The sequence below is a fragment of the Sinohyriopsis cumingii genome, chromosome 2, assembly GCF_028554795.1.
Source record: "Sinohyriopsis cumingii isolate HCF-2022 chromosome 2, ASM2855479v2, whole genome shotgun sequence".
NCBI lineage: Eukaryota > Metazoa > Mollusca > Bivalvia > Unionida > Unionidae > Sinohyriopsis > Sinohyriopsis cumingii.
This window is the reverse complement of record NC_142962.1, coordinates 124021558-124039132: the sequence shown is the minus strand read 5'-3', so window position 1 is coordinate 124039132 and position 17575 is coordinate 124021558. Positions and strand designations below refer to the sequence as shown.

The window sequence follows — 17575 nt, the reverse complement described above, 5'->3', positions numbered from 1 at the left end:
TCCCATTATAATGATTCTATGGTCTAAATGGAGCCAAACCTTTGACAACTGGACCAACTTTCACAATCTGCACAATATGAGGTTACATCTCGAAGACAGGGAAACCTACTGGGCACACATTGTGGATACCCCTGCAAGTACAACCTCAGGCAATCACGCTTGGTATGGAAGCAAACACAGAGAACTGGGGGAAACAAGTCTCCTACCATTTTGGCATGCCAGAGGAGTGTGGCCCCCTCAGGATAATTATTTACATATCAACATTCTCTTGAAGAAAACCATTTTAAAAGCTTGTCTTTCCTAGATTGGTAGGTGGAGAACCTACATGGGAATGGAGTTCTCATTCTGTCTGACTGACAATTCCACTGTGTTGACATATCTCAAACAGCAAGGCAGAACCAAGTCTCCAGACCTTTGTGTTCTTGCTTGGGATCTTCTAAAGTGATGTCCTCAACAATAAATCTACGTTAAAGTTTGACATATCCTAGGCTGGCTAGTATATTGGTGGACTGTTCTGCAAGAACCAATTGATACAAACAGAATAGCCTCTTCATCCCTCAGTTTTCACTCAATTGGTGCCTGATGGGATCCCACCCTTTGTCGCACCAGTCCTGGATTCAAAATGGTCTGGATAATCAATGCTCTTTCTATATATTAAATGTATACACTCCTCCTCCAACACCTCAGGTTCTGAAGGAAATAGAGGAAATAAAAGTATCAGAACATCTCTTCAGACTGATTAATCCACTCAAATGGGAAATCTTACATCAACCTCATCAACCTCATCAACTTTGCAACAGGAGAACTAGGAATAGAGATATTCCCTCATCTCCTTTAAGCAACCAAGATGGCAGTGTTTTATCTAAACCCAAAGTTATTGAACTTGCACATCTGGATCTTATTAAAATACTTTATATCATTGCAGGCATTGATGCCTCAATAACTAAATTCCCATAGCTCTTCGATGAGAAACAGTTAGCACCAATTACAATTAAAACCTACCATTCCACAATCATTAGCACACTGTATTATCATAAAAGAGAGGATATCAGACAGACCAAGGACTATCAGATCTTCTGTTCGTTTTGGATTTTGCCTGTCCATTGACATTGGATCCTTGCCCAAGTGAAATATTTCATGGGTACTAACCTGGCTGAACAACAAACCATTTGTTGGTTCATCTCTCATATAAGTCCTGCTCCTTACCATGCTGACAAATGGCAGACAGAATCGGCAAGTACATGTCCTATTGGTGGACCAGTCTACAGGCAGTTCTGACAAGATGGATCAGTATCACTTTGATGTCCACTGCTTTTATTGCCAAGAACAGGCTACCATTCATGGGTAATCAAAATTTTGTAATAATTCCTGTCTACTCAGGACATTTCAGCTCAAGGTCATCTACAGGACCCAGTGTGAGCCCTGAAATGGTACTTAAGGTAGACCGAGTTATTGCATCATGGGAGATCACACCTCTTCTTGTCCTCAGGAGAGAGAAAGTATATATCAACACAGACACTTTTGTCCTGGATTATGTGAGCTATCTGTTCCCCATATCAGAAATAACCCCACACTAATGAATTCGTTTTGCATCTTGGGTCACAAAGTTTGGACAGTCACCACAAATGTTGTCTATGAGTGAAACTGTTCTATAACTATCCATGCCATGGGATGGAGATCCAATTACACTTTTCAGTTTTAATCTTAGAGATCTTTCATCCTAAATGGCTCAACTTAAATCTGGTGGGACCTTCACCTGTGTTGCAAAATATTACCTTTTTGGTTCATTTGACAAATTCACAAGGACACACCTTCACGACCTCTGCTGGATTTGTGGGAATGAGAATTTTTCCCTTTAAACCCACTCTCCAACATATAGCATCATTTTCCATGCCTGTTATCTAGAAGCTGTCTCACACCTTAGAGGACCCAAGATGTTCTCTCCCTCAACCTCTTACTTATTCTCCTAAGGTATTATGATTGGGTAACATATCTGAAGAAAAACCAATTTTTTAGCAAAATATGTTTCTTCAATAATAATTACCCAATGAAAATACACATGCACCCTCCCAACCTCCTTGCAGTTATTTCCATATAGATAGCATATGTAGTGTGTCTTCAGATCCAGTAGTAAATGAAGATTTCACATGATTTGGCACCAATCCCGGTATCAGGGGAAATCACTTTATCTAACTGCCACCTAGGTGGGCAGAAAACTTTTAGTTTATAGCTATAAAGTTTTAATCTGGGAGGGCTGGCTTTGCTAGGTATAATTTTTCCTAAGGTATTATCACTGGGTAAGTATTATCAAAGAAACATAGTTTACTAGAAAAATTGGTATCTTTGTCTTTTTTTGTTGATATTCATTACCATACTTATTCATTTTTCCCAAAACTTCCCCACTGGTTTGTAAAAAGGTAAAAAATATTACTTTGATGCAGAGATAGATATTGGTATCAGTTTAGTTGGTTTTGCCAACATTCAAATCTATCCCAATTTACTTACAAAATTCCAGTTGGCTGAAATTTATCAAAACATATGCTATTGAAATTCTGGATATTGTACATTGCATTATCAATAAACTATCTTTGTATTTTTCAGCACTCAAGCTGTGCTTGCTATTACCTGCACTCCATACGTATAAGGTAATCCATAATTACTCAGGGGTAGAATGACATCTCTGCTACTCTGAAACAAAAATATTTTGAATAATGTTCAAAACACTCTTCTACATTCTACAGTATCTCATATATTCTTTGGTATCATTTCTTTATCAGCAGATTTACTGGGGTGAACTTGTGTGAGAGGAGAGGCAATTGGCATCTACTTCCTCACCCTAGCTCAAAATCCCCTCTTTTGTTATCACTCTTTTGGTAAACATATTCCATCCCATCCATTATACACATCTCCCTTCATAACTCATGCACATAAGGGTTCCAAAAACATAGACTGCACTATAAGCGAGGGTGCGAGTTATCGAGGGACCTTCATAACAATATGAAATGATACCATCCTTGCTGGACTTCAAGAAAACCATGGCAGGGGGAGTGAACTGGTCTTTTTAATGGCTGAATACATGTTTTAAAATTGTATTGGGAATAATTGTCAATAAAGTGCTATTTTTGATGAAGTTATTCATTTTTATGTAAAAATGACCTTTATTTTCAAGATGTCCAACCACTGAGAAATCATTAACATTATTCCAACTGGTTTCAATAACCTTTATGTGTATGCGAAACATTGTGCATTACATCACTGTTTTATGTTGTTGTTGAGTAGTCTGGTTCCCCGATCTGTCTGCTTCCTGCTTTGCTCTCTACTTTTGTGGAATGTAATGCAAAGTGCATAGTAAGCATGCAACCAGACCAGTTACTGGTTAAATTCATAATGATTAAACTAGATTCCTTTTATTTTAAAAAAGATGACATTTAGGTTGTGAAACAGCTGTAATCATCGAAAGTCAATTTTTTTTTTTGTTCTGTAATAAAATATTGATGCTATGATTTCATTGCAAGTAATAGCTAAATTTCTTCTAATCTGTGAGGAAATCTTCGAGTGCCAATTCAGGAATTCCAAATTAACTACAAACTCTTAAACTAGCATTTCATCAATAAAATGTATGTGAAATAGAATATTACATATTAAGAATTTATTTCGCTTGGTTGTCTTGCTATCATTGATCATATTTGTGGATTAATATGCTGATTTAAGGTACTTTAATTATACAACATTCACGCCAAATTTTTAAAGTGTTTGGTTGATCACATGGAATGGGTTGACCTGACACTAGACTGGGGCCTCTGGCTATTCTGCAGGTTGCATTTGCATGCCTTTTAACTTTCCATTTAGTCCACGCCCTTTATTTGATACAAAAGACATAATTAACATGGTAATTCAAGAAAGTCAGCTTTTAATTCAGTGCAACAATACAACAAATACTAACGCAAAATAGGTATCAAAACAGTGGCACCCAATCAGATTCTCATAGAAATGCTCATGGCCATAGCTGTTATGATAGATGGACATAGAAATGCTCATGGACATAGCTGTTATGATAGATGGACATAGAAATGCTCATGGACATAGCTGTTATGATAGATGGACATAGAAATGCTCATGGACATAGCTGTTATGATAGATGGACATAGAAATGCTCATGGACATAGCTGTTATGATAGATGGACATAGAAACGCTTCTGGACATAGCTGTTATGATAGATGGACATATTTCTCACATGAATACAACAGGGTACATTGTATTTCTGATAATTACACTTAACCAAACTAAAAGATATAACTAAAACACACATTTCACTTGATAAAAAAACACCTTATTTAATTGGTACTTATTTATAAAAGTGCTACCTCAAGTAGACGTTAGTGATAATTTCAGTGACCAAAATTTTGTTGCAAGCTGTTATTGACAGTATAGCAAGAATGTTGTTTGGAAAGATATTTTAACAAAAGTACATGACTTTGTATTAAAAGTTGAAAATTTCATAATATTAATTCAAATTTCTAGATCATATAAACCATTTTTGAAGATAAAAGAGCAATATATCAATGTTTAATTTGCCAATTTTGATTGCGATTTTCTTTATATTCAACAAATATGGGTCAAAAATTTGGTACTTTTTGTTGAAAAAATGGAATCCATGGCTGACCCCCATTATAAGCAGATCCAAAAGTCATCAGGATGCAAGTTATCAAGGGAGTGGAGTATACACATAGAGCTGTGATGATATAGAAATATGTACTGAGGAATGGCTTCTATTTTTTATTATAGTAATCAATTGGAGGGATAGGTGCTAACATATAAATGTAACAAGAAGGATAAGAAAAGACCTATCTGTGTGTGTGTTTGTGCATGTATGTATGTATGTGTGTGTGTGTGTGTGTGTGTGTGTGTGTGTGTGTGTGTGTGTGTGTGTGTGTGTGTGTGTGTGTGTGTGCATGTATGTATGCATGTATGTTGTCGTTGTTGTAGAGTTTAATGCCATCTTTCAGCACACGATAGGCTATAGGCTATACATGGTGGCCAGTATTAATGGTGGAGGAAGAACCCAGGAAATCCCCGGAAAGAACCTCAGATCCTTGAGAAGCTACTGGCAAGCTTTCTCACACACCCATATTGGCCAAATCTGAGATTTGAACCTACGCAGACAGAGGTGAGATGGCAGTGATCTGTAACGGAGAGCGCTTTAGACCACTCGGCCACTCAGGGCCCCTATGTATGTATGTATGCATGCATGTATGTATGTATGTATGTATGTATGTATGTATGTATGTATGTATGCATGTATGTATGTATGTATGTGTCTGTGTGTGTGTGTGTGTCTGTATGTATGTATGTATGTATGTATGTATGTATGCATGCATGTTGTTGTTGTTGTAGGGTTTAATGCCATCTTTCAGCACACGATAGGCTATACATGGCAGCCAGTATTAATGGTAGAGGAAGAACCCAGGAAATCCCTGGAAAGAACCACAGACCCTTGAGAAGCTACTGGCAAGCTTTCTCACACACCCACATTGGCCAAATCTGAGATTTGAACCTACGCAGACAGAGGTGAGATGGCAGTGATCCATAACGGAGAGCGCTTTAGACCACTCGGCCACTCAGAGCCCCTATGTATGTATGTATGTATGTATGTATGTGTCTGTGTGTGTGTGTGTGTCTGTCTGTATGTATGTATGTATGTATGTATGTATGTATGCATGCATGTATGTTGCTGTTGTAGGTTTAATGCCATCTTTCAGCACATGATAGGCTATACATGGCAGCCAGTATTAATGGTGGAGGAAGAACCCAGGAAATCCCCAGAAAGAACCACAGACCCTTGAGAAGCTACTGGCAAGCTTTCTCACACACCCACATTGGCCAAATCTGAGATTTGAACCTACGCAGACAGAGGTGAGATGGCAGTGATCTGTAACGGAGAGCATTTTAGAACACTCGGCCACTCAGGGCCCCTATGTATGTATGTATGTATGTATGTATGTATGTATGTATGTATGTATGTATCTTTTATTTTTGACTGATTGAAGTTATGATAAAATGCTTAATAAGAGGAAACTGTCATATGTTGGCCTTCATAGCCTAAACATAATAATTCAGAAACATATGAATGACCTATATAGTAAGTATTTTTGAAAGTTAGCCTTACATTCTTATTGTGGTGGGAGCTGCTTATATTGAATATGGCACTATATTACTTTTGCACTGAGCCACAATCAACAGCAGTGAATTTGACTGAATTAAATACTCTAATGTATTTTCAGTTTATTATGATAATAAAAAACTTCATTATAGCTATATATAAGCTTCTACATCTATTTCAGTAAATTTGTAATCGTATAAACACCTCAAGAGAGTAATCTGTTAACATGGTGGATATCTGTATCTATGGACATTAGTCATTGTTTGTCCAGGATGCTTAACATAATGGATTGTGCCTAACTGATACTCTACAAAAAGCAACAAAAACTAAGAGTTATCATGCAATTTAATTAGCAGTACATTTTCATTTACACTCAATCAGTAGGAAATACTTAAATTTGTTGTATTATCAAAGCCTTTTAACTCACAACCAAGACTGCTAGGCATGGGAGAAGTGTTACCAGTGAATGCTAATGACACATTGACTGTCATGTAGTGTCAGTTTGCAATCGATACTAATCATTGCCTGATTTCTCCATTGTTTCAGACACGATTATGATTGTGACAGTTAACATTACTATTTAAAGAATGTTCTTATTATATTGAATGAAGACTTTTTTTTTATAAAAATGTGTACTGTTTGTTGTTGATTGTAATGGGTATACAGCACAGGTGACAAGGAAATCAAATAGAAACAAGGGTACAGTAAGTTCAGTTTCAGAAAATTGGCATCATTCATGTGAAAATCTAATTATTAAAGAGTTAATATTTGAAGCTTAGTTTTTGTTTTTTGGGGTTTATTTATAGACATTCTTGATGTCACATTCTCATTGATTACATGGCTATATACAAGAGGGTCGTTAGTCTTAATACAATTTAAAGATATATTTATCCTGATGGGAAGAGAGAGAGAGAGAGAGAGAGGAAGAAAAAGGAAAAGAAGACAAATTTAGATGGGCCTAAATATGGAAATACCAGTTTGAATAAGACAAATTATGACAGATATACTTCCTATAAATGGAAAAAGAAAGTAGCTCCACAAGTAATAATGCCAATGTGGCAATAAAAGTGACATGACCACTGTGGTGATAACAATTATCTCCCACTGATATATTTCAATATGTTGCCATGACAACCAAAAATGTGGATGTTAATGAAGCAGACTGTAAGCCTCTGAATGCATAAAGAAAAATTGAAAAAAATTCCATTCAAGAAAACTAATAATCATTAAAATCTCTTGTTTAATGATGTTATGTCCTGAAGTCTGCTGTACCATTATGCCATGTTTCTACAAATACCAGAGTCCACCGCAGCGATGTTGACTATGCATGAAAAGTCATAACAAAAATAAAAATCTCTGTAGTTTTGTAGTTTTGTATGAAAACAGTCATTAATTTGACAATATTATATTCCATAAACAAACATACCATCTAGATTTTGAAGAAGTCGCTATGAAATAGTAAAATTTCAGAATTGCCTTTCTAATGCATTAATGCAGCTGTTAATCACAGAATGGAGAAGCAAATCAATGCAAATTAAAGGTTTTGCCTTTGAAATATGTACTAAAAACAAAATCTGTTTTTCAAGCAGATAAGGAAATAGTTCACTTGTGAAATGGAAACATTTTGTATCGACAGTCATGACAATACAATGTAACCACTTCACTCATGAAATATTTCCTTGTATCAACTCAAAACCCCTGTATATCAATAGAAGATGTAATTTTGTTGCACTTTGTATCATCATATGCAAAATACAACAGCCCCCTACCCCCCTTAACTGAAATACCTTTCTCTGCACTGAAAAGATGACCTTATAAAATGGCTGGCCTCTCTTGAAGGGATACAATAGTAAACATAGACTACATTGGTGTCAGGCAAGGTTACTTTGGTGATCAGGGGGTGGCCTCTCTTGAGGGGGATACAATTATAAAAACAGCCTACTTTGGTGCCAGGCAAGGTTACATCTAATCAAGGGGTGGCCTCTTTTGAGGGGGATACAATAGTAAACACAGCCTACTTTGGTGTCAGGCAAGGTTACCTCTAATCAAGGGGTGGCCTCTCTTGAGGGGGATACAGTTATAAACACAGACTACTTTGGTGTCAGGCAAGGTTACATCTAATCAAGGGATGGCCTCTCTTGAGGGGGATACAATAGTAAATATAGACTACTTTGGTGTCAGGCAAGGTTACCTATAAACAAGGGGTGGCCTGTCTTTGAGGGGATACAATAGTAAACATTGACTACTTTGGTGTCAGGCAAGGTTACCTGTTCGTGAGTATATTAAAAGCATGCAGAAATGAAATTTAAACCACAAACAACCATGGCTGCACAGCGAAAAAAACAATAAAACTGAAATAGTTGAAATAATCACCAGGACTAGGGTGACTGCAAATTCTGATCCAGACAAAAAAAACAAAAAATGAAACAAGCTATCAACAAAATTTCCCAATTAAGAAAGATGCTTTACCCTCCCCTTAGTACAAGCATGCAAAAACAGCTCACACAGCAGCATTGATTATACATATCAAGTTGTATGTAAAAAGCCGACATACTTGAATTATTGAGTCCCATATTTGTACTGAATCTACAGCTATCATCACCACTAGTGGTTACCACTGCAGCAGCAACAACAACAATCACCACCAAAAAAAATAACGGTGAGAATACTAAGACCATTTGCACACAAACATAATATCCAAATACCAGAGGTGCAAAAAAAGCTAACATCCTTGATGCGAGTATGAAAAAAAATGATCTTCATACTGAGGAGGAACAAAAACTACTGATGTGACTGAGTGCATTCATGCAAAAACACAGGAATCACAAGTACCAGAATTCAAATTCCATAAACATAGTGGAAAGTTGGAAAATCATGGGAACCTTATCTCACCCACATACACACCAGGCAAAGAAGCCAGGCAACTATTGACAAGTATGATTCCTGGAATTGTAACATTGTTACAAAACTTTGGTCATGCTGGGGTCAAAGTAGATATTGTTCTTAGTGCCCATCTGGTTATGCCACATAGTCATGACAAGGATGGATTTAAAGCTACTACACCATGGATTCATGGTGGTGCCCACTTAATCCTAAACTGCAATGACAGCAGTGCTATCAATGATGAAATTGGCAGAGGCATTGAAAAGATTATTGAAATGTTGGAGAAATACACCAATACAAGGTCAGGATGGATTCTGCAAGTAGAGGTTCATCTCTTACCATATCAGCCGTTTCATAGATCTAGTTACATACCAACATCACACTGAATCCTTCCAAGGTCAGTTATAAATGTAAAAAACTTCGACAACAAATGTTTTAAATGGTCAATTTTGTCTGAAATATATTCTGTCAATGACAATCAAGACTTGCCTGAAAATATCAGTTACACCTGGGTGAACACAACTTTGGTGATATTGAATTTACTGTGCAGGTTACCAAAGCCACACCAAACAAATCTGAAACATTTAACCCAAGTATCATTGTTAATGTGTTCAGTTATGTCAATAGCCTTCATCTGCTGGCACTGTCTCCACATGGACAAAATGGTCAAACCCAGAGAGATTTGTTTTTTTCTGAGTTCAATGAAAGAATCAGAATTGACATCACACTATGTATGGATAAAGAATCTTACTCAGCTGCTAAACCATCACAGCACATACAAGGGTCAAAAATATCCATGCAGACGTTGCATGCATATATTTATGACTCAAGAACTGTTTACCAGTCATAATTTTCATGGTGGTGGTATCTGTGAAAAACCACTACACAAAATTATGCCTGAGCCTGGGGAAAACACTGTCAAATTTACAGCAGTACAATGAAAGACAAAAGTACCATAATATCATTTACGCGGATTTTGAATGTCTGAATGTTCTAGTAAAAAGCTCTGCTTTCACACATGGTAACAATCACACAAATATCCAACATTGATCAGACAAATTGCTGAACAAATTCCATGCCAGTTTTGTTATTATGTAGTTTGATGTGATGGCGACACACAATTGCCGGTCCTTTGTCATGCCAAGAGCAACAGCACTCTAAACACAGTTGAGGAAAATTTCAAAATGACTTGTTGATACTCTCCAACCAATGCGGACAGTCTCATGCAAAAAGGTGAAACTCAGCTGTCACCTAATGAAGCATTCTATTTATCATTGTGATATGAAGATATTTCAGAAGAAAATTATGAAAATGCAAAGAAAGTTTGGTCAGCATCAGAGTGCAAAAACCTGGGCAACTATCATATGTATTTGTGCACTGATGTGTTGTTGCTCACAGATGTGTTTGAGAAATTTTGTGATATTGCAATGCATGTGTACAAGTATGATACACATGTACAAGCCCATTACTTCTTGTCACTGGAGATGGGATGGGATGCATTGTTGTCCAAAACAAGAATTGAGCTGGAATCACTGACTGGCACTGACTAAAATCTGTTTATGAAGCAGTCACTTTGTGGTGGATTATTCATGTCAAGTTACAGATACAATTGTGCCAAAAACCCAAATGTGGATGGATATGACACTACTGACCCCAACAGTAACATCATGTATCAAAATACCAATAACCCTTATGGTGGGACATGATGCAGCCAATTCAGGTTGGTTGATTTCAGTGGATCGATCTTTCACACACTGATCTACAAAAACACATCCAGGATACAAACATCCATGGTGATACAGATACTTTTTTGAAGCTGATCTTGAATATCTTGAGCATTTACATGAGATGCACACTGATTATCCACTGGCCCCAGAGGCACTGTTTGTGAATGGTTCATGGTTGTCCCTGTATTAGTGAACAATCATTGATGTGCCCAGTTGCAAATACACTGAATGCACCAAACTGGTACCAAGCCTTTGGACCAAACACAACTATGAACTGCACATGCAAAAGCTGCAGTTCTATTTGCATGTGGGTATCCATGTAACCAAAATTCATTAACTGGATTTCAATAACAAGCTTGGATGGTCCTGTACTTTTTTATGAATATGGACCAACATACAAAGGCCACCAATGCCATGTTTGGGAAAACAATGAAAAATCTGTGCATTCAAATCTGAGTTGATATTGTCTGTAATAGTGAGCAAGACAAACTTTGAAGGCTCATTGCTGATCCAACCTTTGAATCCAGATGGTGGCCTTGTTGCTGTTAACAGTAAAAAAAAAATCAAAACTCAAGCCAACAAAACCAATCTATGTGGGTTTATCCATGCTGGATTAGTTGAAACTACTCATGCATGAGTTTTACTATGACAAGAAAAAACTATCAGGATCAGGTCAAGATATTGAACATCAATACTGACTCGTTGCTGATGCATATCTCCACAGATGATGTGTACATGGATATGGCACAACCAAGTCTGGTCAATGAATTTGATACCAGTGATTATCTGAAAGAACTTCCATTGTATAGTAACGCTAATAAAAGAAAAAAGGTTGTTCACAAATTCATAGACAAACGCTCAGGTAAACTAGCTAAAGAGTATGTGGGACTGTGACCCCCAAAAATATTCTATATTAATTGAACCTAAGAATATTAAAAAGGTGAGTGTAAAGAAAGATCTCAAACACAAACTGTAACTTGAATATTTTCATGACCATCATAAATTCACACATGCTGCAGATATGATCCCATCCAAGAATGGGTGTATACCAATGCACAAACGTTTATCCTTGCTTGATATCAAGTGATGGAATCACCACTTAAGCATTTGGTCATAGTGCTGATTGATGCTGATTCATTCAATGATCAACATGTCAAAACTAATCCTGGTGGCAGTTCTGTATTCACTAGAATGACTTGCAATTCTTCTTACATACATGCACAGTTGGGAGGCTTTGGGTCACCAGGTGATGATGGCCACTATTGGTAGCATGTTGGTTGTTGTGAAGTATCAATCTGTTCCAAAAAGGTGAATGCATATATGGACCATGTTGTCCACCTTCTAACTCTCAAGGTGCATACAAATAATGAACAAACCATTCTCCAAATGGTTGTGATGGTGATGGCTGTGGAACCATTATCTGAATAACAGTAGCAGTCTTTTGTCAAATCACATTGGATGCTTTTAATCCTGTCTTGAGTGTGACTTCATTGTTCAATGCTTTTATGATAAATGGAAGTTGTGATTCCTTTGTGTACTATAACTGAATAACTGTTCTGCAAGAGTGTGATTAAATCACTCCACAATAGCTTGGTCATGATGTACACTGACAAGCCCAACATGTACTTGCATATGGTGTTTGGTCAGCATCATAGCCACAGATCCGAGAAATTCTTTGTCAGGTCCACTTGTAACCATTGTGGCCATGTGAGTGGTCCTTGTACATAAATATGCTTCAGTGCATTTGAGACACTTGCAGAATCTTTTGATGTTTTTTGCACCAGCTAATCATTTCTTGGTGATGGTAAGTAAATTTGTCTCGGTGCTTCTTTGGCCAACAATGCTCAAGGAATCCAATGAACTACCTTAGCTGCACTGCACTGGCTAACTGTTCTACAGCAGCTTCACCTCTCTAATACCTGCGTAGTCTGTAGAATATTTTGGATAACGTCTGCCTTTATTGTGTCCATTTAGTGTTTGTTTATATTAATTGTTATCAGTTTTTACTTTTAATGAGTGGACTTTTGTCCAGAGGAGGCAGAGCCTACTAGTGCAATCTTGGCTTTCATGCCTCTTTTGATGACCCATTGTGTGGCTCATTCTCTCCCAGTGTTGGATTAATTGAGTCAAGGACCAGATCCACATTGACCCATTGACGTCCATGGATATATTTTGATCTTTGGTATGTAAGGTCATATTGGTAACATGCAGCATCAATGCGGTTGATAGGTGCTTCACCAGGTTCTGCACGGTAGTTGTTGGGGTTGAGTCATATATCCTGGTGCATACTAGATCCACAGTAATTGTATTGAGGAGGATGCTTTTTACTGGGACAAATACTACATGGTATTCCTGGTAACTTTGTTCATGATATCACTGCCACCAACTTTTTAACAAAAACCCTTGTTTGTCACAAATGTGAAATTCTTTGCTCCACGTCGAACATAAGTTCAAGTAATTGCTGCTCGTCTATTACATATTTTAACTCAAGTTGGATTTACAGTATGTGTTTTGCCACAGTACTGCACAGAATATGAAGACATGATTGTATTGTATACACCAATCCTATTACTCAATGGCATCATGAAAAAGAAACTTTGCAGATATTTCTGCCATTGACTTTTCTGCACAAGCAACATCTAAACCATCCAAGCATGGTGATGGAACCTTGTTTCCAAATTCGGTTCATGCACTGATCAATAGCTATGCTGGACCAGGAAAAACACAACTGCTGCTGAATATGCTTTTATGATGGCTTTAAACATGAGATGAGTTGTATGTGATTGCACCATCAGCTGATGAACAGCCTTGGTATGAAGTATTTGGAGATGTTCGAAAAGCAGTGAGAAGTTGTAATTTCTAAGATAATGTTGTCATCCACTGTTGATTCCTTTTCCACCAGTGACAAAGCCCCCACCATTGACAATTTCAATCTCACATAAATATTTTCATGAGGACAGCCAATGTGGGCATGTGAGAAAGCTTGCCAGTAGCTTCTCGTGGGTCGGTGGTTCTTTCCGGGGTTTTCCGGGTTCTTCCTCCACCATTAATACTGGCCGCCATGTATAGCCTATCGTGCTGAAAAATGGCGTTAAACCCCACAACAACAACAACATCATGAGGACAGCACAAAAACACAGACATCATCTATTTGACTCAATAGTATGTCTAAACTGATTCGTGACAACTGTAACGTGCTGATGATATTTCATGGCATTTATGTGGATGGTCCTGTAAATATTCATTGGACTTAGTGTGCGGCTGACCACAAGAAGAAAAAGAACATAAATTTCAGGAATTTATGAGCTGGCTATTCTAACAATCACCTGAGTTTAACACAAAAGAAAAAGAGTCACAGTGGCTAGACAAACAAATAAAATGGTTCTACCAAGAACATGTTGCACCTGTGCCTCCATCAGCAAAACCCCAAAATGGAAGCTGTCTGACCAAACCTGCAATGAAGCAACAACCCAACTGTGGACATGTAGAACCATAAAGTGAAGAGTTAGTTTTAAAAAAATTGCACAAAAAGAAGATGAATTTCACAGGTAAATGGATAAACATCATTTATTCACGGCAGAAGATCTAGGTATGTCTATAGCAGAGTTTGCTGAATTACAAGCAAATTTGGAAAAACATACAAAGTGATTAGATCAACAACCTAAACATGATTATTCTTCCATGACAACAGAAGAATGTGACAAATGGGTAGATGAACAAGTAAAAGGGTATAAAGATTATCCATGGAAAGATTATCCATGAAAAGAAGGAATTGTCTTGGTGGACTGAAAGACCCTAATAATTTTGCTTATTGATTGGAAATATTTGTGGGATCAGTTTGTGCGTGGAAAAATGCACCCGAAGTCATTAATGAGGCAGTATCAAGTTGCACACTAACGCATGGACAGAAACACATATTGCACACTAATGTATGGACAGAGACACATATTGCACACTAACGTATGGACAGAGACACATATTGCACACTAACGTATGGACAGAGACACATATTGCACACTAACGTATGGACAGAGACACATATTGCACACTAACGTATGGACAGAGACACATATTGCACACTAACGTATGGACACAGACACATATTGCACACTAACTTTTGGACAGAGACACATATTGCACACTAATGTATGGACAGAGACACATATTGCACACTAACGTATGGACAGAGACACATATTGCACACTAACGTATGGACAGAGACACATATTGCACACTAACATATGGACAGAGACACATATTATGCTTTGATGCATGAACTAGTTGAAGATATTCATGACGTATATTACAACGACACAGAGTTCGTAAATGGTTAAGATGGTGAATGTGCTGTGTGAAATAACACATTTGTGTTTTCATGAGATAATGGTGCCACATGGTATACTATTGAACTTCCCTCTGGTATGTACAATATTACCTCAGTTAATGATGAGATATTTGGCAGACATTGTGAGAATTACCTCAGTGACAAAGATCAATGTAACTTGTGATGCCATAAAGTGGTAGTTATGACAGTAGGCCTGAAATGACAGTTGTTCAGGGTTACATACTGTTTGGGTTTTCACTAACTATGGAACCTGGTGATTTGATATTGATTATGCCCACAGAACCTATGTATCTACCATGTCTTAATAACTGGTTGACACACACATTTGCTTTTCCCTTGTGGATCAAGATGGGCACATGCTTGATCTCCATGGTGTAACATTGATGATACAACTGAACATTAGAGATTAACCTGATGTTTAACAATAATAATAACAATAACAAGTAGAATCATGCATGGACATGTAAAACATGTTCATGTTAAAAATGCTAAAAAAGCTGTGTAAATGACATATTATGGAACTGGGCTCGGTTATGTTGTTCATGATTATTTGCGAGTGCACCAAAAAGAATCTCAGCCTCATGATTATGTGATCCCCCCACTGCTAGGCAAGTTGCAATGAGAGCTGTAGACAATATTAAAAATGCCACTTTGGATCAATTAAAACAACTGGGGTTGCAGGCAGATCAGACGCTTCAAGATCGAATACAACGATTAGCAACACGAGTATTATCATCAAAGAAGGTTGAAATATGTAACTAATAATGCAGATCATAGACTATACACAACCCTTGTAGTTCATCTTGATTATAATGAGCTACAAGCTGCTGCTCATGCCGCCATTTTGACAAGCCTCAACCTGACTTTAAACATTGGACAGATAGCATCGGTTACAACTCATTGATGATTCACTGAGGTTTTTGTGCACAACTGCCCTCAGTCACATCTTTGGATTTTGTAGAGATCATTCACAATGTTATCTTTGGAGAGAAACATACAGTAACTTAAGTTGTTTCATAAAAACAACTCCAATGATGCAGTTTGGCATATGGGAGGTGCTGCTGCTAAAGTAGTATTAGATACACTAACTTTGTGAATCATTGTTTTAACCCCTTCACTGAGAATCACATTTGTTATCATTTATGCATTAGGGAACCACTTCAACATTGTCATTTCTTGTACATACCACAGACACACAACCACCAACTGGTATTATGGGGCAATTTACCTTGCAATTAAGTACCCAACATGGTCTTACTGTGCCAAACCATGTGTTTGTGGCATATCAAAATTTAAGTCAAGATAATAGTCAAGAGCACAGTAAGAGAACATTTGACACTATAGGATGACTGAAGTTTCATTATGGTTAAACGACCATCAGGGAACTTCAGTAATTCAGCTTAACTAAGCACTAGTCACTCATATTGCACATGCATTATCACAGTTTGTGGTCATATATGGACAAGCATCAAAACATTGAGACACGTCTGGTGATTTCTCAACAAGGCTTTCAAACATTGTAACCAACTTCTCACTGGAACACTCAGAGTTGTTCAGGCAGTTATTGATACTGTATGTATTTTCATGCACAGGTTGCTCTCTGTGGTGCTAATTACAAATGTTTTGCTCAGGACCAGTCAGTGTGGCTATGTGAGAAAGCCTGCCAGTAGCTTCTCGTGGGTCAATGCTTCTTTCCGGGGTTTTTCTAGCTTCTTCCTCCATCATTTCTGCTGGCCACCATGTGTATCCTATCTTGTACTGAAAAATGGCACTAAACCCTATAACAACAAGAACAACAACTATCATTGTATGTAAGTAATGGAACCTGACCAGAGTGATGTGATTGCATTTACTGATTGGTACTGGACCAACTGGCAATGGATGTTAATATTGACAGCAATTTTGCTCCACTTCTCAAGGAATATCTATATCAAAGTGGTGTTACCAAACCCTTGTATGAACTGTCATATAATTCTGTAAAGGGTCAAGTAGAAATTGCCATTTGAAGTCACCCTAATGTACCACAACCTACTCAAGGTCAGTTTGGAATCAATGCCAAAGTCCAGAAGCTCCAAAAGCAGTCCAGGCAATGGCAAAGTGGCATTCATTGATCATCAGTTACATTTACCATTGAATATTTTAAACCAACATTGACTCAACTAAGAAAAGAAAGGTCTCAGTTGTTATTCAACAAGGATGCACTTGTTTAGGTAACAGTTATGGGTAAAGACGATCAGATGGTGTAAATGTTTCTGGCATAATTGGTACATTTTTGTATGAGAGAGGTGCCAAACATTATTTGTTGTTTTTGTATGAGAGTGGTTCCAAACCATCAGAATGCACCCTCACTGAAGATTGAAGTATTTCTGAGGCAGGGCTTTTTTTATATATAACTGCATGACATTTGTGCCATTAAAAAATAATTGGTGAGAAGTGCATGGCATATCATGCCTGCATGT

The 17575-nt window shown here is 37.4% G+C and overlaps 1 protein-coding gene across 1 annotated transcript in view; it reads right to left on the bottom strand.

Moving 5' to 3' along the window:
• The window catches only part of LOC149805747 (uncharacterized), a 313385-nt gene that overhangs the window by 190344 nt on the left and 105466 nt on the right, over positions 1 to 17575 (bottom strand). The window contains exon 12 of the mRNA XM_089950417.1: positions 2626 to 2688. Within this exon, the coding sequence (XP_089806543.1) occupies positions 2626 to 2688 (63 nt within the window). The remainder of the gene's footprint in view (positions 1 to 2625; positions 2689 to 17575) is intronic.